Below are 27,924 nucleotides of genomic sequence, written 5' to 3'. Positions count from 1 at the left end.
TGTAATAATATTCAAAAGAGCTCTCAGTCTAACTGTATGGAAAGCTTTAATTCGTTCCAGTTTAACAAGGGAATTGACAGGTACTTAAACCAGGAAAGGAAAAAGTGGCTCAGTCTTGTTCCATCTTGTAAAATCATGGGAGACTTTACTCCGTGCTAAGCTGGCCTATCCCTAATTGAATAATTCTTTTTCCATACAATAACTGCTTCTAATTATCGAAATGTTCTGTGAGAAAAAGTTTATGAATGTTCAGTTGGAATTTGCTTTCCTGAAACATAAATCCCTAAGCCTGTATCCGGCTGCCTTGATGACCCACTTCAATGCTGGAAGTGTTGTGATACACCATTCATTCTTCTCTTCTCAAAACTAAATACAGATAGTTCCCGACTTACAACCACAACTGAACCCAAAATTTCTGTTGCTGAAGCGAAGTTAAGTGGGTTTTTCCCCCATGTTATGACCTTTCTTGCCACATTTGTTAAGTGAATGGCTGCCATTAAGTTAGTAACATGGTTAAGTGGCTTCTCCATTGACTCTGCTTGTCAGAAGGTCACAAAAAGTGATCCTATGACCTTCCCAGGTCACTGCAACCATCTTAAATCAGTCAGTTGCCAAGCATTTACATTTTGATCACATGCCAATGGAAATGCTGCAATGGTCAAAATCTGGTGGTCACATGACCCCTGCATATTGAAACCATCATAAATATGAGTCAGTTGCCAAGTGTGTAAATGTTGATTTCATGAACAGTGGGGATGCTGCAACAGGTGAAAACTTTCATAAGTCACTTTTTTCAGTGCCACTGTTAACTTTGAACTGTCACTAAATAAACCCTTCCAAGTCAAGGACTACCTGTATTGCCCATTATTTCAATTCCTTCATGGGATTTAATGTTCTCCTAATTAGTCTCATTGCCTTTCTGAACCTGATCCACCTTCTTTGAATCCTTAAAAGGAAGTGTGGATCCAGCCATTGCAAACCAATTTGGTTTGAAAACTATTTCTGTTGTTGCAGTCGAAAACTTCATTGGTCTTTTTAATTTTTAAATAGCCACATCACGAGGCTAATTTGCAATCATTTTTCACTCAACTACCATTCCAAAATCCTTCATACACTGTGAATAACCCAGGTATCCTGATTCTATTTATAGGTATATTACTCTTTCATCTTAAGTGAAGAATTTTACATTTGTTATTTATAATTCTGTTATTTTATTTTCAGCCCACTTCTCTAATCTAGGAACTTCATTTTGCATCATGTTTCTGATAGTAATGTGCCACATTTCTGTAAAGAATGTTATCCACTCACTAACTATTCAATTAATATTTTAAAATAACATTTTAAGGACAAAATTGTTCTAAGAAGAAATGCGACAGGCATCAGCCAGTCTTCAGCAAGCCTACAGCTTTACTGTTGAACAATTCTGTGCTCTATCACAAAATCAAGCTATGTATTGGGTGCATTGTGCAAAGGCCACATCACTCTGAAACCACGATGCACATCATTGCCGTTACTATCCATGTTACCAAAAAATGTTAAAAACAATTGTTATATAGTCAGTTAACGGATAATAGAAGACTTTGGAGTAGATTTTCAGAAATATTATAGGCAAAGTAACTCTCGCAGCATAAAAATGAAAAACTAATTTTCAGCAATTTGAAGGTTTATTAACAAATTATCTTAACAAAAATGATCTGACACAAAAGTTATAATAAACTGTTATTTACAACAGTACTACAAAATGAAAAGGCTTTATCAGAGTTTCAATAATTATAAAATGGTCACCAAAGACTACATGAGATTTTTATAGATTGCCGTTACAACAACTGATTCCAGTGCAGGACCTTCAACTAAAATATGTGATCTTGATAAGGATACTTTCCTAGCACATGTGGCTGGTAACACTACTCTTGTCCAAGACTTCCCAACTGATTAGTATGATATACAAGAGTATTTAGAAATAAGGCAATTATTTCACCCCTGTCAAATTTATTCTCAATTTGAATCTTAAAGAACAGAGGTGTCAAACTCAAGGCCCGTGGGCCGAATGTGGTCATATCTGGCCCACGGGCCCAACCTCAAAAATGTAAGGGGCCAGCCCGTGTCACTTCGGTCTGGTCTACCCACGTGTCACTTGGGCCCAGTCTACCTGCATTGCTTCGGCCCGGTCTACCCAATGCAAAGAGGAAACATGCTAGCAGTTTGGGGAGTGGCATCAAGCTGGCCACACCTAGCCAGCTGGCCACACCCAGCCAGTTGGCCATGCCCGCCTGGCTCTCCGAGGTCAACCACAGCTCTGCTGCAGCCATCAATGAAATTGAGTTTGACAGCACTGTTATAGAATGTAACATGTCACACCAACTTTGTATGAGTGCTGTTTTGTAATTAGAAGCATGTAAACTTCTAAGTTGGATAGAGGGATGAAGAGGATGGAATCAGTAATTCAATACAGCTGAAGTACCATTGAGAAAAAGAGAACAAATCTACAGATGCACTAAAATTTAGCCTTAAAATTTAGGTAGTCGTCGACTTAAAATAGTTCATTTAGTGACTGTTCAGCATTACAATGGCACTGAAAAATATGACTTAAGACTGTTTTTCACAGTTACCACTTTTGCAGCATCCTCATGATCCTGTGATCAAATGTTCAAATGTTTGGCAGCTGGTTCATACTTACGACGGCTCCACCATCCCAAGGTCATGTGATTGTGCGATCTTCTGACAAGCAAAATCAATGGAGAAATCAGATTCACTTAACAACCAGGTTACTAACTTAGCAACTGCAGTGATCCACTTAACAACTGTGGCAAGAAAGGTCGTAAAATGGGGCAAAATTAATTTAACAAATGTCTCACTTAACAACAGAAATTTTGGGTACATTTGCGATCGTTGAGGACTACCTATATTAAGAAATAAAGGGAAGAATTTTTGCAGAAGGTACTTTGAATATCTTCCTTATCACTTTACCGATGAAGATGATTTTTCAAATATGAGGGAATCGGTATCACCATGTATGTATTTTTAGTTTTGACTATACTCTATTTTTCAATATGACTTAACAGTGGTCCTACATCTGCTAAATTGATCGTGCTGAACTTATTTTCCAAATGTCTTTCCCATGTCCTCTCATTTATGTTAAGGACAAAAAAAAATGATGAAAAGTGTACTGTGCCTTTATCAGTCCATTAGGAATCCTTAAGGCAGGTGATTTAGCCACTAGTAATTTCTGATTTGCTGTTGTGTCCTAGGAACTGAGAGGTGCAACATTTAAAAGTTTATTCCAAAGAGGTTGGCTTTTAATTATCCTTTATGGTCTCTAAAATTAAGTTGGGAAAGGAAGAAAATGCTCAGGCAGGAGTCCCAAATTATCTTTCTCCCATTCTCCTTTCTATTAGGAACTTTGGAATGGGTTGAAACCTAAGTACGTATTCAAGGAAGAAATGTGTAACTAGTTTCGCTTAGCAGATTATCTTAATTTTATTTGGAATTCTGTGTGAGACTGTTGTCTTCCCTTATTTTCCTCTATTTCTGTATTTGCCCAATACAGAAAGCTCCTTTTAAGATCTGTCTTCATTAGTTTAATAAAACTCTTCCCTATGTGAAAGATCACATAATTACACAGCTACTCCTGTTTCCCAATAAGTAAAAGGGTTAATTTCTGTATTTCTTGACTTTGGGCAAGAAGATCCAAAGCATTTGATTTTTCACAGGCCTGGGCTGACAGAAGACTTTTGTAGAAGGACCAAAAACTCTCATCTAGACAGACGAGAATATGTCAGGGGATTCAGCCTAACCTTACAGTACAGCCTCTCTTAAATAACTTTTCTGAGGTTTCCTTTAAAAATGGGATCTGCCAGTGATGTTTTCTTATCCCCCTCTCAGCTTACAATCCTGGCTCTGCAAGTATGCAAGCCATAGAATATCTCACAGGATGTAATGAGTATAATCTGAAGAAGACGACTGCAGTGTGAAATGCTTCTGTTCATAGTTTTAGGTGGCTCCTCTCTCCATTCTCTTCTAGCATAACTATTCCTCCTGTACTCTATTGCCTCCCAAACAACAAATCAGTCCTATGAGATCACTGAGCATTTTTCAGTCTTGAGTTCCACTTCTGGAGATATTTTTCCCCCATTCCTACAAATGGAAATCCTATCTTGTAGTACTAAACTTTTTGAGGATCCCCGCCTTTCCCCACCGAAACAGATCTTAGCTGACACATCTGTCTCAATCAGAGAGAAATAGAGGATACGACTGAAGGAACGAGGTTTTAATCTCATGTCACAGCAGGTCCAAAGCATGTAGGGCAGTGTTTCTCAACCTTGGCATCTTTAAGATATGTCTTAAAATTCCCAGACAGGTTGAGAAACACGGTGATCTACTGCATAACACCACTCCATGCGCCCGCGGCTGCTGTTTCACTGCATCATGCGAAAGTGCCCTGTTCCTTGGCTCCATCTTTACAGCGAACAGTCTATCTGACCCCAAATGGTTGCAGCCATACAAATGCCCAATGGCTGGGTTCATCCCACAGGCTAAATAAACTCAAACATACCATCTATTGGGTCCGGGCATTAGGTGAACCTGGGTCTCTGTTCTGATTGACATACTGTTCCACTGCAACCCTAAACCGGATCTCTGTGATCCACTCGCTCCAGGACCAACAGAGAAACGAAGGCTCTCAACACTCCTGATCATACACCTTGGAGACAGATCCAAACGTACTTCGCAGTGGGGTCTGCAAAGCAAAGCTCCCCCACCCCACATCCCATGGGCCAACCCCAGTCTCCCTCAGGACCCTGGAACCTGGCATCCGATAGTCCATCCACGATTTTAAGACTCGTTTCCTAAATTAAATCGAAAGCTCCGGGAGCTTTCATTCTGACCAAGCCCCGGCTTGGGAGAGAGGCGAGGGGAGGTTGAGTTTTCCATCGCCAGCCTTCCTCGCCCTGCAGCGTCCAGTTCCTCCCAGTACCGAGAAGCAGCCCAACAGGCACTCCCAATTGTCCCAGGTCTCACCAGGCCCTCCAGAACGAGGCGAGGAGGCCGCGGACACGCAGCAGTGTCCATCATCCTCCAGGTCTCTATTGTCCCTGGCCGAGTAGAGCCGGTGGCGCTTGGCAGCCCCTGGCAGCGGAGGCGGCAACAAAGGCTCTTTTTCCAGCCTGCTTCCCTGCTCCATGAATCGCAACGTTGTCGGCGTACTAGGCAGAAACGGCGCCTGCGCAGTCCCACATCCGAGAAAAACCGCCGGGCTTCCGCTCTCGCTGGTGATAAGTGGTGAAGGCACAGCTCCGCCCGCTACACGTGATCGGGAAGAGAGCTTGGAGCTGCCGCGCTTCCTCTTGCGCGAACTCAAGTTGTGCGGTGAGGTTGGTGATCGGACATCCTGATGTTTTCAGCTATCCTGATGCTATCCTGATATCCTCATCAGATATCGTGGTGAAGAACATTTGCCTTATCAATCAATCAGTCAGAACAGAGGGACCTTGGAGGTCTTCTAGTCCAGCCCTCTTCTCAAGCAGGAGACCCAGTACCAGTGGTGGGATTCAAAAAAATTTACTACCGTTCTGTGGGTGTGGCTTGGTGGGCATGGCGGGGAAGGATACTGCATTCCCACCCCACTCCAAGGGGAAGGATGCTGCAAAATCCCATTCCCTCCTTGCCCCACTAACCTGCTTTCCAGCTCCATTCTCCTTTGCGGGGCAACCAAAGAAGACCCAGCCAATCAGCTGAGAGGCAGAGAATAAATGGGGGCGGAGCCAGTAGTCAGAGGTGGTATTTGCCGGTTCTCCAGACTATTCAAAATTTCCGCTACGGGTTCTCCAGAACGCGTCAGAACCTGCTGAATACCTGGTCTGTAAGGGGCATGCATAAGTGCACCATAGTGCCGTCCCTGTCCTGTTGTCCCCATTTATTCGTACCTACTGTATTTCTTGTATTCTTACTCATGTTTATATTTATACCTATTATCTTATAGGCGATTGACAAATCAAATAAATAAATAAAATACCCTGATGAAGAATATTTGCCTTATCAATCAATCAATCAGAATGGGGCTGGAAGGGACCTTGGAGGTCTTCTAGTCCAGCCCCCCCCGCCCCTCCCCGGCTCAGTGGCGTATTAACTATTAAGCAGACTAAAGCATGTGCTTAGGGCACTAGGTCCAAAGAGGGCACCACAAAGTTGAGAAAGAAAGAAAAAAAAAGTGAAGATTTGTTAAAAAAAAATCTTGTATGTAGAAAGGAGGTGGGCACTAAGATTTGTCAGTGCTTAGGACACCAGTGAACTTAATCTGCCACTGTGGGCCCTGCTCAAGCAGGAGACCCGGTACCATTTCAGATAAGTGGCTGTCTAGTTTCTTCTTCAGTGATGAAGCATCCACGATTTCTGAAGGCAAGCTAACCCACTGGTTAATTGTCCTCGCTGTTAGGAAGTTTCTGCTTAATTCCAGGTTTAATCTTTGTTTCGTTTCCAACCGTTGTTTTTTGCCCTGCCCTCTTCTTTGTGGCAGCCTCTCAAATATTGGAATACTGCTATCATGTCACCCTCAATTCTTCTCTAAACCAGGCCTTTGATCGTCTTAGTTGCTCTTCCCTGAACTTTTTTCTAAAATCTCAACATCTTTTTTTGTAGTTGTGGTGAGCAAACTGGGTTGCAGTATTCCAGATAATCATTAGTGGCATAGGGAAGGATCTCTATATCTCCCCCTTCCCCTTCCCCAGCCTCAAAAAGTGTTGCAACAAAAGAATTAAACTTTAAATTAAAATGAAACTTGTCCTGTGTTGTCCAGAAAGTATATAGTTAATTGGGAATTGGGATAGTTTAGGAATTGGGAGCTGTCCCCATAAGGGAATGCCTCAAATCAGATTAATGGCTTCTTCCATGTTTTGCAGTAATGAGCTTCATTGGGTGCCTATACACTATATTAAGAAGTGCATGTTTTTGTCTGTTCTGAAAATTTCGGTTGCCCAACCTTCCCCTAATGTTGTATCTCTGGTAAAGTCATCATTCTTAAACAACAGACATTCAAACTGTTATCAGTCTCAAACAATTAGGCCTCAATTAATGAAGAGATTCAACTTTATATGTAGAACTTTGAATCTTCAGTTTTTTTCTTCAAACTTTCTTGTTTTCCTGAGCAAAACTCATATTTTATAATAAACAATTGGTATGTGTTTTCTCAAAGTCGTATCTGTACTGCTTTGAGATGTTAAACAGTAAATAATATTAAATTAACAAGACATGATGTTATCGACTCAGTAAAGGGATGTAATTAATTACTCTAATGCTGGTAATGTGTGATCATTCTTTAAATACAGTTAATAATTGAAGCTGATAGTGGGGTAATCCTTTGGACAAAAATGAATTCTTATCTAGCATTTGTAATATAATTTAAGACCTGGTATTGTATGGGGTGAGAAATGGTCTGAATCAGTTTAAAGTTTAGAATATAATGCCACTAGTGATAAAAAGTAGTTAAAAATAAAAAGATGGGATACAAATAATAATAAAGATAAATAAAGAACTAAAGACTCACCATTATTTATTTAATAAATTTGTATAATCACTCATACATAGTTACTTCAGATAGTGTACAAGATTTAAAAGCTACAATTAAAAATTCACAATTAAAACTTACCTACCCACCTCATTATTATTATTTTTTGTTGAAAATGAATAAAAATGAACTGGTGATTTGTTAACAAGGGCTGAATATGGGGAGAAGAGAAGGGTGGAAATGGCTTTAAGTATATTTATAATTGTTGCAAAGATTGGAAATTGCTTCTTTAAGAATTTTTTTCTTTCTATTGTTTTCAGCACTTTTTTGTTTGCATTTCTTTTATATTGTTTATATCTAACTTTTAACTTTGTAAAAACGCATTTTAATAAGAATTGTGTTTTTAAAAAAGTGGTAAAAATACTTGAAGTTGGAAGGTCAAGAACACTTTCTGAATTCTTCCTACGTGCCCTGTTTGTAAGTTTATAAATTAAGAAGCATTATCAAATATTATAAATACAATATTTACCCCGGAACTATCATTGCATGGAAAACAAATTTAATATTTAAGGATACAACACCAGAATATTTAATATTTTGAGAAAGCGTTTTTTTTAATAATGAAAATCATGTTTTTTCTTGGAAATTGACCTGCCACATCTCCAGGATTTTATTCTGTGAGACAAAGGTTGTTGTTCTCCACTTGTAACCTTTCACTTTTTCCTTCTTTTTCTTTCAGCAAAGAATCTGATAAAGAAAAAAAAAATAGCTGCATGTGCCGTTTTTTTATCAGTAGCACTTGGAGCTGTTCATTTTGAAGTGTACCCTTTGCAGTCAGCTAGAATTTCCACAGCATATTTAGCATTAGAACCAAAAAGATGTACATAAAACCCCCATTTAAACTCCATCACCATTAAAGACCAGGGTTCTTTTTTAGTAGATGACCATACCAGGAATTAGCCAGTTCTTATACTGCACAAGGAACAGGGATTCTAAGTCAATCTAGTGAGCACAATATTTCCAGCCATCTCTCCCTCCCCCCTCCAGTCTAAACAAGAACACAAATGATTATTTGAATCAGTTGGTGTTTAATTTAGATATCACTCCTTACCATGGGATATAGACAGGAACTTGAAGATGTGCTCTATGAGGCTGAGGGAACTTAGAATGTTCAGTCTGAATAAAATTTTGGGAAGATATGACTGGGTACATAAAATTTTAAGCGAAGTGGTCACGAACAGCTTCCTATGGCAACAAAAACTGTACAAGAAATCATGAATGTGAATTACAGCTGTTCAGATTAAGAAAAAAGTTTGTGTCCCTAAGATCTGTAGAACAGTGGAATGATCCAACTATGGATGTTGTGGATTTTCTATTTCTGGGGGTTTTAAAGAGACCCTCATGTATGGTTTAAATGGCTTTCTTGCACATTTCAGAGAGTTGAACTAGACGTGTCTTATTATTCCAATTCCAATTATTCTCTGGTTATAGGTTGCTTGGTCCAATAAGGCATAGCTGGTACAAAGTTGAGTATCTTTGGGACCCTCACAAGATTTACAGCAATGGAAACTTTTAATTCATTTGTTCATCATATTTGCATTGTAGACATTATAGCCATTTGTAAATTATGTATTTTTAAGATGCTAATTTGTTTATTCATTTATTATTTCCCAACCATCTTGCCTTTAATATTTTAATTAAATATTACTTTTGTTTTCAAATTCAGACTTCAGTTGTGGTTTAAAGTATTTTATAATCTACCTTGGACAAGTTTCATTCTGGAGAGTGGCTTAAACAAATAGACAAACTGTGAATATAATATATCCCATATGCATGCAGTCAATATTTTTTAGGATTGATTCAGCAGGCATCCAGCTAGGAATCTATTTGTCATTTTTTTAAAAAAAAACATTTCTAATATGTAACTCTGTTGCACAGTGAGTTATGGAGAAAATGGTATTTCTGACTTGACACAGTTCTGGTTACTTTTTAGTCACACCGGGCAATTTTCAATGTTTCTCTTTTAAATCTAGCTTGCACAGTGAATTCTATTAGAGATGCATGGGGTTGCATAGACTAAATTGTTCATTTTTTCTCTAGCAGTCATTGTCAAAACATGCATAAATATGCATATTGTCACAATATGGATAAACATATCACATTTGAATTAAGGAAGAACAATCCATATAATATGTGATTGCTTTTGTAGCAGACATGTTCTTTTTTTAAATAAAAGTATTGTTGAGGTAATTCCCCATTCGGAGAATGAGCGCATACAGGGAGACATATTGAGAGAAGTGTTGAATAATACACACACATCACACAGATGCACTGTACAGTAAATGTAGGTTTTTTTACTTTCAATAAAGGTTTAAGCAAAGTTCAAAACAAGCAGTCCAAAGTCATTCACAGGTAAGATCAGTCAGTTTTTAGTCCAGGGATAATCCAATAACAAAGTCCAGTGTCAAAAACAGTTCAGTATCAGACTTACGTCAAATCCATGAATAACAGTCAATTAGAAGGAACAGCAATACTCTCCAACAGAAGGAAACAGAGACTCACTGAGATACACTCTCTTCTGAGACCAAGACTAAACAACCCAGGTTTCTGGCTCCATCTTATGGCCGTTTGTGAAACCACACCTAATTACAATTTTAACATTCCCTTAAAGAGACAGTATTAAAATGTCTATCCTGGTTTATATATTTCCAACCCAAATACCTGTTAGCTGATTTATATTCCTAACAAAACATACAAAAACAAATAAAATATCTTTTTTTGAGAACAGCGTGCCCCTGGGTTATCACTTCTGCATACAGACATAAACTCAATACATATTTATCTTATACATTCTAATCCATATCTTATAACTATTTTTGCCATTTTTTCAATAGCTTTTCCCTTTCTTTACTTCCTATAGCCTTATTTTAAATTATCATTCCTTTCTTAATCTGATTACATATCTTTTTCTATTTTTAAAAAAATCTAATCAATGTTTTTATACATTCGTCTGTCCTGTTTACAATTTCATATTATCTTTTCTTATAAAACAAATTTTCCCCTGTAATTACTAGACTGGAGTGTAACACCTTTGTATCTTTTTTCAAATCTTGTTTAAAAATTTAAGTTACACCTTTACAATTATAACATTCATTTTCTAACCTCTATTTTACAACACATACCTATTTTCAATCGAATTCTGCTTGGTACATTCCCTTAAAAATACACACTAAATTCTTAAAAAATATATATATATATATATATATATATATATATATATATATGTATATATATATATATATATATGTATGTATATATATTATAACAATAGTAAATGGAATAATTATTCTATTCAAGTACAGCTCTGCTATTAATATTAATAACAATCTTTTACATTTCTATTTAACAAACATTAACAAGTAATATCAGTTGTCTTTCACTTTAATCATCTATATTTCAAGTTTTACTTATTACTGTCTTTAAATAAAAAACCAAATAATAGTCATTAACAGTAGTCAATAAGGTTATTATTCTTTTTCAAGTTCATCTTGTCAACTGATAAAAATCTTCCATGTTTCTTTGGTTTTTTAAACTTTCTTTTTAAATAATTGGGAGCCTTATTCTCTTTACAAACGAATATTCCACTACACATCAATAGAATTTTTTTTCTATCACTTTAATCATCTAACCTATTTTCTAACCCTTTTCTATTTCTAATATAACAATGCTATCCCCTGCACCCTTGCAGAATCCTCTCCTTAAGTTAAATTTTAACCATTGTCTCTGTGTCTTTTAAATAGGTTTATACCTTTAATTCTCGTATGCTTTTCCTGTACCTCTATATCTTGTTTCTGTCCTTTGTAGCTTCTTTTCCTTTCCCTCTTCCCTCTCTTCTTCTCCCTCCCCCTTTTATTCCCTTTTCTATCTGATTCTCCCTTCTGTGATCCTCCCTTCTGCTTCTTCCTGATACTATGATTACTTTTCAAATTACTCTCTTTTTTTTGGTTGTTGCTTCAATGCTTAAGTTTTTAACTCCCTTTCCCCCCTTTCCTGTTTTTACCCTGCTTAAAATTGCTTGGTCATTAAAGATGGCTTCTTCGTTGTCCCGCCTTTCTTGTTCTGCCAGCGTTTCTTGTTGTTTTTCATAGTTCAAGATCTCCATTTCTAAAAATTGAAATATGAAGCCAAAAGATCCTCTTCCGTCTTGTGCTTCTTTTTGTTCTTTAAGTCTCATTTTTAACTCTTCAAGGAGTGATGCCATTTTAAAAAAATTTAAACAACCCCCCAATTGATTTTATTTTGTTTCATTAGGATCCTCCATCCAAAGTTCCAGGGATCATCCAATAATCCAAAACTGTTTCTTGCTTCTTTTCTCACTTTCTCTTTCCAGGGGCTTTGTTATCTTGTTTCAGCTACAATATATCTTTTGCAAGCCTTGTTAAAATTCCACTATTGGTTTTTTTTTAAAGTTCCAGGTGGTCTCCATTTTCCAGATTCCACCGTCTTTTTTCCCCTTTCCCTCCACTGCTTTCTTTCTTTTTTTAAGGAAAATTTTTAAATTATCCAAGAATCTTTATCCCTTTGATACTTTATTTTCAGCTAGAAATAGCCTATTAATGTCAAAGTGGATTAGTATCAATTTCTTATTCAAATCTCTTCTTCTTAACGTTCCAAGTTAATTAAAACTGTCAATGTGAGAGGGAAAAAGGCCTATTCCATTCCCTTTCTCTTTCGCCACTTAAAATCTTTTTTAGGAATAGTATTAGTCTTTAAAATTTAGATCCCAGGTACCTTAAATAGATGTTCTCCATTCAACCCGGTCAGTCAAACTTTCTCCTTTAACCTTCCTCCTTCACAATCTTGTCCTGTCGGGTTCTTCTTTGAGGTTTCTGATCACCGCTGTAAGCACCTTTAGGAAAGGGAGTAATGGCCAGCCAAGGAGGAGAGATGCAGCTCTCCTCAACCCCACTGACGGCTCCCCCTTCTTCACCACCTCTACGGGGTGGCTTCAGCCCTGAATCTGGACGGCTCGGGGCGCTCCAGCAGCGAGCACAGATCAAAACTGTGCACGATCGCTATTTTGGTCCGTCGCCGAAGAAGCCCAAACCGGAAGTCCTATAGCAGACATGTTCTTTATATTTAAATCCTTCTTTAGCCTTTACTATTTTAGATTGCAACTGCCAAAATTTCCAAGCAATCCATCATACCAAGATGAAGACATAAGACCAAGGTTATAAAAATATGTTTAATTGATAAAGGTGAGTATGACTCCATCACTATTCAGCAAGAAACAGTAGGATTTCTACTTCTGCTCGGGCAGTTTATAATAGCAAGGGTTGTAAGGGTTGTAAAAGATCAGTACATGATAGTAGAGATTATGTGAATCTTTTAGAGAAGTCTGCTGGATTAGTCTTTCACAGCAAAACCAGCAAAGAATGCTAAAGGCTAAGTCATTTATGTGTGTCTTGATTTGGACATCCTTATACATTTGTTAGCTTAAGAAAAATCCTTTGGTAAATAGTGGGGTGATGCTTTATCTGAGAGAACTGAGGCTGGTAGGTATCATCTTGACAGATAAAAAGGATAAAGAGTTCTCTAGAACAAAATAATAGCAAGCAACAAATCTAATATACAGAAATCAATGTTCACTCTTTATCTTGAAGTCACAAGTGAAGAAACAATCATGGCTGTATTAGAATAATTGTGCAAGTACACACAAACATGGGCATAGGTATACGTGGCACCTTACACTATAGACTAACTACATTTTAGCTTTGTATTATGTAGACTCACCCAATGTGATCAGTTTATGATTTGACCTATTATACAAAACCAGAAAACTGAGTTGAGTAAACCATGATTCACCATGACTAATCATATTATGCAAACGTTACAGATTCAGGCTAGTTCCCCCTCTCTTTAAGAGCTGCCAGCCAAAAAAAATTGTGCAGCTCTTCAGTTTTGTATTTTCCCTAGGAAAAACTAGGGAAAATCCGAAATAGGGATATCATTGTGCTTTCTATCATGGATAGATGAGACAAAATTATTACACAATGCAAGACTAAATCTAGAAGCATCAATGAAGATTCTCCAATCCATTTAGGAACCCGATTGTCATGAGAAGCAAAGTGATCTTTGTTACTTTTCTTTTTTTCCCAAATACTCTACTGACAAATCCCATTTCAAACATTGTTTTGGAGTCATTGCAGGAACTCCAAAGCTAATGTTCTTAAAAAAACAAACGAACTGGCTGAAGGATCAGGTTTTAAGTGCTCAGTATTCAAAAGAAGCAAAATGAAAGGTAATCAAGTGAATATGCAGAAATGTGCTAACTAAACTCTTTTCTTTGAAAATAATTAGAATCAAGGTAAGAGGTGAACATACTTATGTCTGTCCACATAACTATTGGGTGATTTACCATATTGATTTAGGGAAACCTCATTTTTATGATTTCTATCCAAAATTCCTGAAGGTCTTTTGCAATGTGTCATATGCCCATAAGCTTGCATCATAAAAATCAGCAGACCTGAGAACAGTTTATATTATCTTGTGCTTAGGCTGCAATCTTCTATTTACCTACTAAGAAATAACAATGAACATAGTGGGTCTTTCTATATAGACATACAGAGAATTGGGTTTACCAGCTACTTTTGGACAATTATTATATAGCAATTTAGTGAAATGTAGTAGAAACAAAATATCAATTGCAGCTGATATTTTTAGATTTTTTCCAAATAGTTTATTTCTTAATCTGTACACTTGTGATACTGTTCATGCTCAACATTGCACAACATCTCTGTCATAGTGCCATAATTTTTGGTCAATGGACAGTCTTGGAATTTTGGAAGAATGTCATGAGCATTCTCAAAATTGCTGCCGTGATAACTGAACTTAACCAGTTAACTAAATTGTAGATGATGTGTTCATTCATACTCAGGTTAATCAATACATGTCAAAGCTTTGATAAATAGCATGAAGATGTATGCCACCAAAGATCTCTACGTTAGTAAAAGTCACCTCTACCAGCATAGGATTACACTATTGTAGAATTAATAATTTTCAAGTGAAATCAAATCAACAAAACTCATAAGAGGAAGAACACCCCCTCAAATATTTATGAAGTAGTATCTTTTTAGCACAACTTAAAAGTTATGAAAGTCTATGACCAACACATACAGAAAACACAAGGCAATTTCTGTATGAATAGATATGAATAAAAAAAAAATGTACTTTTGATCTCATTATCAAACCAGCAAAACCATACTTGTACCTTAAAATACGAAAGAAAATTTAAAGTGCTATATGTTTTGTATTTTACATGTTTGTTTTAATACTAGTATCTATTATATCTATTTTTAATGTCTAAGCTGCCTCAGGAATGAGTAGCATGACCTATCATACAGTATACATATTTTAAATAATAATTCGATGTTATTGGCTTGCAACTAGTGTCAGCAGCATAAGGCATGACCATAATATACCCAAGCTGTTGATTTTCATGGCTAAATCAGGCAGTGGGAGTTAACACAGAGAGAACAGCAAGTGTGGGTATTAACTGATCAGATGCTCTCCTGGCGGATAGAGAAATCTCTAGGGACTAAACTAAGCTACCAGATGGTTCACTAAATAGAGCAACATCTTTCAAAAATCAATCAGATTAAAAATGTTGTGGTTACCGACATTTTGCCACAACCTAACACAGTAGCAGATAGCAATCTCCCAGAATTTTATTTTAAAAAGTTATCCACCAAACCTAAGAACTTGATTATTAGCTATCACATAGCTTATCATAGCCAATGCTAAAAACAGAATCCAGAAATTCCTGATTGCTCTGATGTAAACAAGATTATATTTGCATTTAAATATGTTTTTCCTACTATGACTCCTTCTATGACCTCTAATCTGCTGTCCAAATGAGAACTGTCAATCTTATGTACATAAGATTGTAGAAGAGCCAGTTATATTCACTAAAAAGACAATTTACTGCACCATAAAGTGGCAGGGAGCCATTTTCATATTGACCAGTGTTAATGACTTTTTCCGATTTTGCTTCACGTTAAAAGAAAAAAACTATATGCAGCCTGTTCATTAGAGAAGCAAATATTTTTTTCACATCACACAAAAAGTTGAATTGCTAGGACTGGTGTTGCGTCATATTAATTGTTCTAATATCTAAAACTTCTGACTCACCAAATATAGGTAGTGCTCGATTTACGACCACAATTGAGCCCAAAATCGATGTTGCTAAGCGAGACATTTGTTAAGAGAACTTTGCCCCATTTTACAACCTTTCTTGCCGCAGTTAAGTGAATCACAGCAGTTAAGTTGGTAATACATGGTTAAGTAAATCTGGCTTCCCCTTTGACTTTGCTTGTCAGAGGGTTGTATATGGAGATCACGTGACCCTGGGACACTGCAATCGTCATAAATACGAGACAGTTGCCAAGCACGTGAATTTTAATAACGTGACCATGAAGATGCTGCATAGTAACTTTTTTCAGTCTTGTAATTTTGAACGGACGCTAAATGAACTGTTGTAAGTCAAGGACTACTTGTAATCATGTTCTTAAAATTCCCACCAGAGCAGTGGTTGCCAACCAGTGGGCCGGGGACCACTGGTGGTCCATGAGAAAATTTTGGTGGTCTGCAGAGAAATGTCACCCCCACAGCAATTAATCCAAGCTGCAGGGGAACACAAGGCTGCACCACCCACATGGCCTGTGGGAACACAAGGCTTGCATCATTTGCATTGCGAACATGAGGTAGTGGGGGAGAAGGGGGGAGGGGGGAAGTTGCCCCATTTAGCCCACGCGCCTCGCCTGGCCACCGGGCTGCTTCTTTCGGCTTCTTCTGTTTTTGGCTACATGCAAGAAAAGCAGCAAAAGTCTTTCTTTCTCTTCCCCAAACTCTGCCAGAAATGAGTCTTTGGGATCCTGCAAGGCATCCTGCTCCAGTGCGACAAGTCTTACAAAGATTCATTTCTAGCAGTTTGGGGGAGAGAAAAAAAGACTTCTGCTGCTTTCCTTGCATGAAGTCAAAAGTCTCTCTCTCCCTCTCTCCCCCTGAGAACAGACATGGAGACAGTATCCTGCAATCCCAAATAAAGAATGATCAATTGATAGGAAAACAGGGTGGGGAATTTTCCTGCAGAATTTTTGGGGGATTTTCCCAAGGTCTCTGGTCCACAGGATTTAAAATTATGAGTTTGGTGGTCTCTGAGGTGCAAAAGGTTGGCGAACCCTGCAACAGAGCAACAGAATCAATGTATATAATTTAGGCGCCAACCCAATGCATATTTTTCAAGTAGTATGTCCCAGTGGGACCTACTTTTGAGTACATAAACCAACTACATTTTCATCAGTTGACCATGTGTGACAAACTCCTGTGTGTTGTCTCTATAATTGTGTTTACCTATTAAAACATTGGTTTATACTCATTCAACTAGGAACATATCCAAATGAAAGTTGTGGGACAGCTGACAACATATTATGACAAAATAGAGCCTCAGTGGAGCAGTGGTTAGAGAGTACAGTACTGCAAGCTACTCCTACTGCAATTTGGCAGATTGAATCCCATCAGGCTCAAGATTGACTCAGCCTTCCATCCTTCCAAGGTGGGTAAAATGAGGACCCAAATTGTTGGGGGCAATATGCTGATTGTAAACCGCTTTGAGAGGGCCATAAAGCACTGAAAAGCGGTATATAAGTCTATGTGCTATTGCTATATTATCTAACCAACTGGCTTACAAGGCTGTCCATGTACTGAATTTATCTGGCTATGCAGACAAGATTGGATTTTCCTCTCTCTCTGATACTTCTAAGATTTGCTCTTAACTATCAGGCAATTTGAGAAATACATAAAGAAAATAGCAAAGGAAACTCCTCACTTTGTAATTGCAAGAATCCTGATGTAACACATCGTATATAACCAATATGAAGTACAGTTGAACTTCGTTGGCTTATATATTTTAGAAAATTTCTGACAAGAAAACAGCTTATCTTTAGATTTTAATGAATATAGTTTCTAAAAATCACAATTTGAGACAAATACATTAAGGTTATTCAAAATGTTCTAGATTAACAGCTTTGATTTTAAAATTGTAACAATTGCATTGTTTGCAGTGATTATCTTAAAAGGACAAACACTATTAATATTTAAATAATCTTCATTCTTTGATTGTATTATTCAATTTTACAGATGATTCTGCAAAAATCATCCATTTGAAGCAGCAAGACAGAGAAATCAAATTCAATCTTTGATCTGAAGTTTCAAGTCCATTGCTTGCTTAGCTTCTAATTTAGAAACCTGTAAAGTAGAAAGCACAGTTATCTTTTTAAGTAAAACACCATATTACATGCACATTTTTATCAGAATCCCATCACTACAGCTGTTTTCTAAGCAAAAGTGAATTGTGATGGACTAATTTCAACAAGTGCTTAACTCTTCTCTGTTCCAAATTGCGCCTTGCTTTGACAAGCAGCAGAACCTGTTGGGAATACTTAAACACACATTTGTGTACTACATGTATAGTTTAGGTTCTAACAAAAATGAGAAGGAAACATTTCACAATAGGTATTAATCTAAAGTCATAGTAAAACTCAGCTTCCAAGAAAAAAAACATATGCATCATTAAATAATTATCACAATAACATATCAAAATAATTAACAAAAGATTCAGACTTAATATCAGGCCATTGTGTGATACAATATGTAGAAAACCAGTGTTTCTATAGTACATCTCACCTCTCCCTTGTTAGAAATACTAGTGGTCCTTGATTAACAGTGGCAAGTGGGACTTCCATTGCTAAGCAATGCAGTTTTAAAGCATGTCATCACATTACCATGCCATTTAGCAACAGAAGTTCCAGCACTTCTGGTTACCATCATAAAGGGAATCAGAGTTGTTAAGTGCAGCATAACATCGTCACCATTTCTGGCTTCATGCTGGCTTCCCCATTGATTTTGTTTGTTGGAAGCTGGCAAAGGAGGTCGCAAATCCTGTGACCGCCGGATGCTGCGATGTTGTAATGATCTAAGCACCCAGACCATAATGAGCCTCTGTGGTGCAGTGGTTAGAGTGAAGTACTGCAAGCTACTTCTGCAGCCAGCTGCCTGCAATTTGGCACTTAAAATCCCACCAGGCTTAAGGTTGACTCAGCGTTCCATCCTTCCAAGGTGGGTAAAATGAGGACCCAACCTGTTGGGGGGCAATATGTTGACTCTGTAAACCACTTAGTGTTGTAGTTAGCCAGCAGCAGGTGTGGACGGCTGAGGAGAGCGAGGACTCAGATGAAGGGCCAAGATTATTAGGGAGTGGACTGCTGCCTTCAGAGATTGTGGGGGCTGGCAGCAGTGATAAGGACGTTCCCGAGGAGCCTGTGCCAAGTGCATGTGCGCACAGAATTTCTCATAGAAAAGAGCAGTTACAACAGCACAGGCGACTCTGGAGTAAGGCTGCAAGGTAATGGCCCCTCCTTCAAGAAGATAAAAGCTAGCTGTGAAACCAATGTACTTTACGGAAGGAAAAGACGTTTTGAAACTCCAGCCTCGTAGACATTCCAGTATCCTGAATTTGTATTTGAAGATTCTTGTATTGCAAATTATTTCTTGTCTGTTATCTTTTGGCAAGTCTTGCACAGTTTGGCAAGTCTTGTGCTTATCACAGCTAATTATTTTGTAAAAGCATTACAAGGTTTCTGTTCCTTTTGGATTGTGTTCGATTTGTTGGGAAAGGGCATGGATCAGAACAGTTAGAGAGGGCTATAAAGCACGATAAAGTGGTATATAAGTATATAAGAGAATTAGCATTTACTGCGTAGAATATGCAGAGGTGCTAATATTCTGCTGTCCAGCAAACAAATATTTGTTGACATTATGCTATTGCTAGTATGAATGAAAGCCACATGACCAGGGATGCATGATTTTTCCACATCTGATGCCTCCATGATTAAAATAAAATCATATCCATGGTCTCCATCATCTTCAAAGCTAAGTGATGATGCAAACAGGACTTCAGCCCTACCCTTTCACTGGGGAAAATAAATCACTTCAAATTTGCCCAGGCATTTGAAAATACAAAAAGTTTAATATTTTATCTTGGCTGAGGTGAACTTTCATTTATTCAAGTATGAAAAAATATACTATGAAAAGTATAGAAGCAATAATCTATGCATGAATGATCACTGTGAGAGAATCCTAAGCTTCAGCAGGCACAACTTCATCTGCCATCACAAAGCATATTCTCATTGTTCAGAAGCTTACTTTGAAAAAAAGTTTATCCTGTTAAAGCTACAATTGTAAAGCTACAGTACTATAGCTACAAAGAAGGCTTTGCAAAATAAAAAATAATAGCTACAAAGACGGCTGTGAAAATATCTACAGACCCCTCATATCCTGGACATAAATTGTTTCAACTTCTTCCCTCAAGATGACACTATAAGGCACTGCACAACAAAACAACCACACAGAAAGACAGTTTTTTACCCCATGCCATCACTCTGCAAACAATTAATTCCCACAACACTGCCTATGCATTAGGATGTCAAACCACCTCTATTATCCTTGTCATGTTTTCATCTTTCCTATTACCTTAGCTTCTTATGACTATAACTTTGTTGTTTGTATGTCATGATTTATGTTTATTGCCTTTATTTAGTATCCTATTTTGATTTGTGTTGTTTACTTATTTAGTATCCTATGACAATCACCGAGGTTATATCTTATGATTTATGATGATTGTCTTTTATGATTATGATCATGATTCATCACTTGTTGCTTGTAAGTACACTGAGACCTTATGCACCAAAGATAATTTCTTGTGTGTCCAATCACACTTGACCAACAAAGAATTATATTATATTCTATATAAATATCAAATCAGAGCCTAAATAGTATTAAATATTATACTGCTAACTATATGTGCATAGGAAGCTAGATTCAACTAGCTCAACTATGATGTTTGAGAGTACCCACAGATCACAAATTGTCCACCCAACCCAGCCTCAACCAGATGAAAGGCTTTAAATTCAAGCAGTCAGCTAAAACGTTAAATCCTATGCCTGCATACACCTCTAAACACAGATGGCACAAAACATAAAAAGATTAATCCTTACTTGTTCATCTATACACCTGAACTGCCAGGACCAAGCAGAATTGTAAAGGAAAGGTCTCAGATCAAAGCGATTGTCATCAGGACTGTAGTTGGCAGCATGATAGGCTGGAGTAAGGGTAGTCATTTTATGTCGGTTGATTGAATACATTTGAAAGAAATGCTTAACTTTTGATGCCACCTGGTGAACAAAATGTAGTATTTCAGAAACTCAAAAAAAACCAAAAAATCAATACCCACCATCACTCAGTAGAAACATAATATAGAATTAGTCTATAACTAAGATTCAACGGTTGCAATCCTACATTTAACCATGGCCAATCTTACTGATTGCTTTCGGCATTATCAACAGGAGTGCTGAAGCCAAAATGGGGTGCCACCAAAGCTGCAGTTAGGTGAGATGTGCTGGGCAGCTTCCCCAAGACACACATTGAACCCTGGAATTCTCCTGAACGAAACTGTAGCACTTGCTGATTAAGAATAGTCAATAATTGAAGCAGTCATAACCGGAAAACTATTATCATCAAGTCATGATTTGCCAAATTCAAATTTCTATTTTGACCTTTCCAGTGTATAATCATACCATGGCTTAGTGCTGCTTGTGTAGATGCATCAGGGAAATTCATTGTTTACCTCTCTTGGAGAACATATCTCTTTCCACATTGTGACCACTTTACAGAACATGGTATAAGGTCCGGCCTTAGCTATCTTCCTTAGTTTACCATAGACTGAGAGTTCGGCATACGTCATACCCATGTCTACCTAACATTTCATATGCAGCGCAAAAAGAAAAGAAAAAGAGAAACCAGATGAATATAAAAATCATACATTCAAGAGCCACCCATCATTGAATTGGAACTATAGTTAATCTAAATTTCTCTGAATGTGGGGAAAATATTTTACTTGATTAAAATACAATGCAATAATCATATCACTTCATTATATTAAACCCTGCAACTCTGTCTTACTGTCATTCATTATAATTCAGAAGCAGTTTTGGAGTGGTCTGGTGTGTGCAGATTTCTAACTACTATCAATAAAATTCCTTATTTTTTGTGAAAGGGGGTGTTACTAGAAAGTATCTGGCTAATTAGGAATAGTGAAGCTCTGGTAGATCTTTGGCAATCTAGATTCTAGGTTCTTCAACAGCCTTTATATGCCCATTGTAACTTATACATCTAGTCCTCGATTTACAATAGTTCATTTAGTGACTGTTTGAAGTTACAACAGCACTGAAAAAAGTGACTTACTACTGTTTTTCACCTGACCATCGAGAATCCCCATGGTCATGTGATCAAAATTCAGAGACTTGGCAACTGTCTCATATTTATAATGGTTTCAGCGTCGCAGGGTCCTTTGATCCCCTTTTACAATGTTCAATCTAAGTCAATGGGGAAGCCAGATTTACTTAACATCTGTGGCAAGAAACGTCGTAGAATGGGGCAAAACTCACTTAACAAATGTCTCACTTAGCAACAGAAATTTTGGGCTCAATTGAGTATAAGTCAAGGGCTACCTGTACAATTACAGAAGACATGCAAGTCTGCAGCAGAAATATCTTAATAGGAAAAATACACAATTGGCTAATGAAAACTGAGTTCCATATGATGCCTAAATCACAAAAGTCAGATTTTCTTGAATTTTGATGAAGATGAAGAGACTGCATGAACAAGATGCTACAAATTGAAAATACGCGCTTACAAGATGGTAGTAGTCACTGCACTTTTACCTCATCCATTTGCGTAACATTTCCTTTCTGTAGGGGCTCCAACTCCGCTGTTGGGGGTGCTGATATAATACTGTGTACAAGTAAAATGAAATGAATCAAATTATAGTAATAGATTACTATATCTTACTATAGATTACCATGAACATGTTTCATCTGAACCAAAGCAATTGTTAAGCAGGGCCACATCATTTGTCTGTCTCATGTTACATTTCTATTCAAGTACAACCACAACGTTGCCTGACTACACAGAGATGAATGCACAAATGTGGGCACTCTTGGTCAAACTGTACGTTTCATTGAATTCCTAAGTCAGTAAAAGATGATCTTTAGCAAGAGTTTGAGGACTTATGAGCACTGTTCCAAAATCTTTATCTTTCTTACTTGAAAATACTTCATGGTAGATTAAAAGGTAATATTCTGGACTGTTGTTTTGCTGAAATATCCAACTTATTTTGGATTCATTTTTTCATTTTTTTTCTCCGCTGGTTGTGGAACATTGCCCCAAACTTGTCAGATATGCCAAGAAAATTCACAAATCCCTGCAAAAACTAAAAAAAGTTTACCTAATATTCAGCATTTATCCATTGAACACAACTGCTTCTTATACAGAGACTTTTCCCTGACTTCATCATGAAATCCTAAGGTATGCAAAAGAAAACATTGATAAGCCTGAACTATTTTGAGCAAAATACAATGGAATTGATTAGTTCATGAACTGAAACTATTAGACAAATCTATAGAATATACTTTTAGAGGGAGGGATGCGGGGGGAAAGGTGAAATGTTTCAAGAAAAGATCACCTTTCCACCAAACATGAAGCCTGAAAATGGCTCTGTGATCATTTGGAGTTGGGCGTAAACAATGGCATTTGAAAAACTGTGTGGATAGTAGGAGGAATGGATTTAGTTAAATATCAACATATCCCAGAACTCATGTTCCAGGCAGTAAAGAACATGAAGCTGAAAAGAGGCTCGATATTTCAGCAAGACAATTATCTAAAATCTTACTACTTATAGAAAGAAAGTGGCCTGCACAGTGGTATCAGGAAACAATCAACCTGACTAGGATAATCAGAGTTGGAAGGGACCTTGTAGGTCATTTAGTCCAACCCCCCACCCAAGTGGGAGACCCTACACCATTTCTGACAAATGGCAATCTCCTCTTGAAAGTCTTAAGTGATGGTGCTCCCACAACTTCCAAGGGCAAGCTGTTCCATTGGTTGATTGTTCTGTCAGAAAGTTTCTCCTTATTTCCAGATTAAATCTCTCCTTGTTCAGTTTCCATTCATTATTCCTTGTCTGGCTTACAGGCGCTTTAGAAAAGAACTTGACTCCTTCCTCCCTGTGACAGCCCCTCAAATATTGGCAGACTGCTATCATGTCTTCCCTGGTCCTTCTTTTCACTAGACTAGCCAAGCCCAGTTCCTGTAACTGTTCTTCATATGCCTTAGTCTCCAGTCCCTAATCATCCTGGTTGCTCTTCTCAGTACTTTTTCTAGAATTTCAACATCTTTTTTATAACGTGGTGACCAAAATTGGATGCAGTACTCTAGGTGTGGTCTTACTAAGGCTTTATAGAGTGGTATTAGTACTTCCCTTGATCTTGATTGTATCCCTCTGTTAATATAACTTAGGATTGCATTAGCATTTTTGGCTGCTGCTGCACACTGCGGGCTCATATTCAGCTGGTTGTCCACTAAGACTCCAAGATCCCTCTCACAGTTACTGCTATTGAGCCTGGTTTCCCCCAGTCTATATGTGTACTTTTGGTTTTTCTTGCTGAAGGGTAGGACTTTACTTTTCTCTACACTGAATTTCATTTTGTTAGATATGGCCCAGTGTTCTAGTCTGTCAAGATCCATCTGGATCTTGAGCCTATCTTCTTGGGTGTTAGCTATTCCTGCCGGCTTAGTATCATTTGCAAATTTGGTAAGTTCCCCTTCTATTCCCTCATCTAAGTCGTTAATGAAGATATTGAAGAGTACTGGGCCTAAGACGGAACCTTGTGGCACCCCACTGCTTACTTCCCTCCATGTAGACTTAGATCCATTAAGGACTACTCATTGAGTACAGCTTGCCAGCCAGTTGCGAGTCCATCTGGTGGTGGTGCTATCTATTCCACTTTTTTCTAGCTTACTAAGAAGTAGGTTGTGGTCTACTTTGTCGAATGCCTTGCTGAAATCTAAATATATTATGTCCACAGTATTTTGCTGGTCTACTAATTTAGTCACTGTGTTGAAGAATGAAAGGGTGCAAGACTATTACATAAAACTTTGTATTAACTGCTTTGTATTAACAAAATCGTCCAATGTTAAGAAAGTCATTATGAAAAAGCTTTCTTATTAGCCAGCAAAACTGTACTTGATATAACCATACTTTAAAGGAACTATTAATTATTCATATTCAGAATTTAGTTGCAATTCTATCAAGTCTGAGCTAAAATCAAATTCTGAAGCATTCAGTAATCCTAGGAAAATCAATGGGAAAGAAAGCATCAAGATTCTAGATCATTCTATACTGGAACAGACTGGAATAAGCTTCATTATTTCTCTACTTACCTTTTGAGGGATGTTAGCTGAAAATTCTCAATGCAATATTGCATAAAGCATTTCAAATCTGTTTTGCTAATTCCACCAATAGGGTTGATGTCACCACTGGAACAGTCATATTTTGTAAAATATCCTCGAAGGCTAAGAAGGAAATATTTTAAATTTATTTTCTAAAGACAATATCCAACATTCCCCAAAGTTGTTGTGTAATTATAATTGTATACATTTCTCCAATAATTCTGAGAAACAGTCTGCAGACTGAGAAAGGAAGACCTGATATAACGCTTCTATTAAGTGGGATGAAGTTTAGTTGTTCTCTATCCTCCCATTACAGCCTGAGTATGTATGAATGAATCGGAGGGAGGGAAGGTCATTCAGAAATATATCCAGTCAATAAAATAATCCACAGTAAGCGTTTTAACTGTCAATTATAATTTATGTAATGTTACTATTTTTCAGACCGCTTTTTAGTATAATTTATGTTAGTGTTGAGAAAAGACTTCCAGAGTTAACATGTCCAGTTATCTTCCTTCTCTATATGGTGAGCATTTTCTTTCTCTTTGAAATTTACATAGAAAGAATATCTAACAGGTACTTAGTTACTTTACAGAAAACATGAGAAGAATCTCACCATTTTCAAAGTGATTCAGTCACATACCAGAGCTAGCTCTGGGAAGCAGGCCTGGATTTGTTCTAGGAGTGATTCGTAATCACTAGCAGACACATTTAATTTTCATCTTAGCATTTGTGTCAGGATTCCGGAAGTTACTCCAATTAAATCATGAGCCTGGACCACACTCCCAAAACTTGAAAGGATTTATTAGAAGTTAACATGCTAGCATTAGCCTGGCTGTAGCTGACTCTGAGATATGTAATTTACTGTCACCCTTGAGCCTGCTTTTCCCCTCACCCCTCTGGCTGTATCATCCAATGAAATATGTCCATAGCCAAGAGTCATCAATCATGCTCTCCAATTAGATTTTTGCGCAGCAGAAGCTTCAGTCATCTAATCAGTTTCTGAAGAAAATATGAATGGAATGTACTTTCAATTCCACACTGCTGCCTGCACTTTGAAACTCCCCCTATTTCTTTTTGTTGACAACTATAAAACATGTATACAAAATGTTTTAAGAATTGACATTTTGTCAACAATTTCACCTTGAAAACCATACATACACACAAAGTTGTGAAGTTAGAATTATGTTCCCTACAAACTGAAATACTGAACCAAGTTAACAAAACTGATAAAAACAACGGGCAGCAGCAAAAAAGACTCCTCCAAAAAATGCATACGCTCAATGCTAGAATATAACATCTAAGGAGCTTCTGCAATGTTTTTTGGAAAAGCTAAACTGCTCAAACATTTTACAGAGAAATATTTCAGAGTGCTAAACAGCTTTTCCTTTTGAAATCGTACCATTTGATATGCAAAGCCAAACAGATCAATGTTTTTTATTGTTCCCAGCAATTAAAAATATTTAATAAATCAACACCTTTCATCCACATTAGCTGTTCCAAGCACTAATAATCCACCAGGCAATCCACGAGTCCACAGACACAGCTGGGCAAATAGATAGCCGATTACCATTCTTATTCTGGCCTAGAATTTAAACATGGAGATTAGGAATTACTAAAACTGGAATTTTCAAAGGGTATACAATAGAAAGGGTACACAAACTACAGTAGGCATTAAAGGAGTAAGAGGGAGATCAAGATGATAATCAAGATAAGAAGATCAAGATAAGAAGAGAAAGAAAAGACAGAACTGGGGAATTATAGTAGTTGGGTAGAGAAGAAGACTGAAACTGCTGTTAGAGGAAAGCTATTTGACATCTCCAGATGGATTATGCATCCAAGGTACTTTCATCTTTCTCATCTGTCCCAGGGAGGGAAAATCCTTTTCAAACCTTTGAATGAACCCTGCCTTCATTTCTATCCCCTTTTAATTCTGGAAAAATTGTATAGGTGAGTAATCAGACTAGTTGAATTAGATAAATAAAGCAACAATGAAATAGACGGTTAAACATTTACATGAAATGAAACAAAACAAAAATATATAAACTAGGTGATTTCCCTATATGCATAATTACTATGACAAAATGTATGAAATGTTGAGGCTGCCTGAGTGAAAATGACTAGCCTAAGTCACTTAACCCAGTTTCATGCCTAAGGCAGGGCTACAATTGATAGTCTCCTAGTTTCCAACTTGATATCTTAACCAGTCTCCTGGTTTTTAGTCTGATATCTTAATATATAGCTAGCTCGCTAATATATAGCAAGCTTGGTTGTTTTCTTGCAGACATTTCATTACCCAAACTAGGTAACATCATCAGGCTAGTAAGCAGTGGGTTTTGCTCTCAGTTTATATTCTAGTGGCTTGCCTTGTCAGTGTTGGTAAGGGTGGTCTGAGAGGTTCTTTGGTTGAGCCTTTACTGTTGGCTTGTTTGGCAGTTTCATGATTGGGGTATTGTGTTTCCTTGATTGTTGGTCTAATGTTAATTTCGGAGTTAATCTATGCTCATCTGGATGCTGATTGCTGGTAGAGAGATGCTTAGGTTGAGAGATGCTTTTGCTTGTTGACTGTCTCTTGTAATTTATAGACAAATTGTTTATGTCTATGTGTATATTGATGGTTGTCAGAGTGGCAGGCTTCTAGAAATTCTCTAGCATTTTTGGACTTGGCTTCATCTAGGATGATCACAGTTTCCCAAATGGAAACTATGGTTAAGTCTCTCCATATGTTATGAAATTGAAGAGTTTTCATCATGTCTTCTGACTGCTAGTTGGTGTTCATGGATGTGTTCTGCCAGTCTTCTGCCTCTTTGTACTACACAGTGGTTGTTGCAGTTATTACACCGTATGTAGTAGATTGACTGTTTTTTTCTTCTGGGATTGCTAGATCTTTTGGTTTGCTTAGGATGTTTTGAAGGTGTTTAGTTGGCTTGTGTGCCATGCTGATTCCGTATAATTATAGTAGTCTGTTGGTGGTTTCTGAGATATTTTTGATGTATGGTAGTGTTATCCTTTTTAGGAGTTGTGTC

General features: G+C 37.4%; 2 protein-coding genes across 2 annotated transcripts in view; both read right to left on the bottom strand.

Annotated features, from left to right (window-relative positions):
- The window catches only part of TPCN2 (two pore segment channel 2), a 42,124-nt gene extending 36,836 nt beyond the window's left edge, over positions 1 to 5,288 (bottom strand). Inside the window, exon 1 of the mRNA XM_026706632.2 lies at positions 5,017 to 5,288. Coding sequence (XP_026562417.1) covers positions 5,017 to 5,179 — 163 coding nt within the window. The 5' untranslated portion in view covers positions 5,180 to 5,288. The remainder of the gene's footprint in view (positions 1 to 5,016) is intronic.
- Positions 5,289 to 17,492: 12,204 nt separating this feature from the next.
- Positions 17,493 to 27,924, bottom strand: part of NADSYN1 (NAD synthetase 1) — a 42,181-nt gene continuing 31,749 nt past the window's right edge. The window contains exons 16-21 of the mRNA XM_026706540.2: positions 26,377 to 26,483; positions 24,893 to 25,024; positions 22,336 to 22,405; positions 21,240 to 21,368; positions 20,611 to 20,787; positions 17,493 to 17,803 (exon numbers count right to left, since the gene is read on the bottom strand). Coding sequence (XP_026562325.2) covers positions 17,747 to 17,803; positions 20,611 to 20,787; positions 21,240 to 21,368; positions 22,336 to 22,405; positions 24,893 to 25,024; positions 26,377 to 26,483 — 672 coding nt within the window. The 3' untranslated portion in view covers positions 17,493 to 17,746. The remainder of the gene's footprint in view (positions 17,804 to 20,610; positions 20,788 to 21,239; positions 21,369 to 22,335; positions 22,406 to 24,892; positions 25,025 to 26,376; positions 26,484 to 27,924) is intronic.

Source organism: Pseudonaja textilis, chromosome 1 (genome assembly GCF_049901715.1).
Source record: "Pseudonaja textilis isolate UNSWEBS1 chromosome 1, rPseTex1.2, whole genome shotgun sequence".
Taxonomy (NCBI): domain Eukaryota; kingdom Metazoa; phylum Chordata; class Lepidosauria; order Squamata; family Elapidae; genus Pseudonaja; species Pseudonaja textilis.
This window is presented reverse-complemented; position numbering and strand designations above follow the sequence as displayed.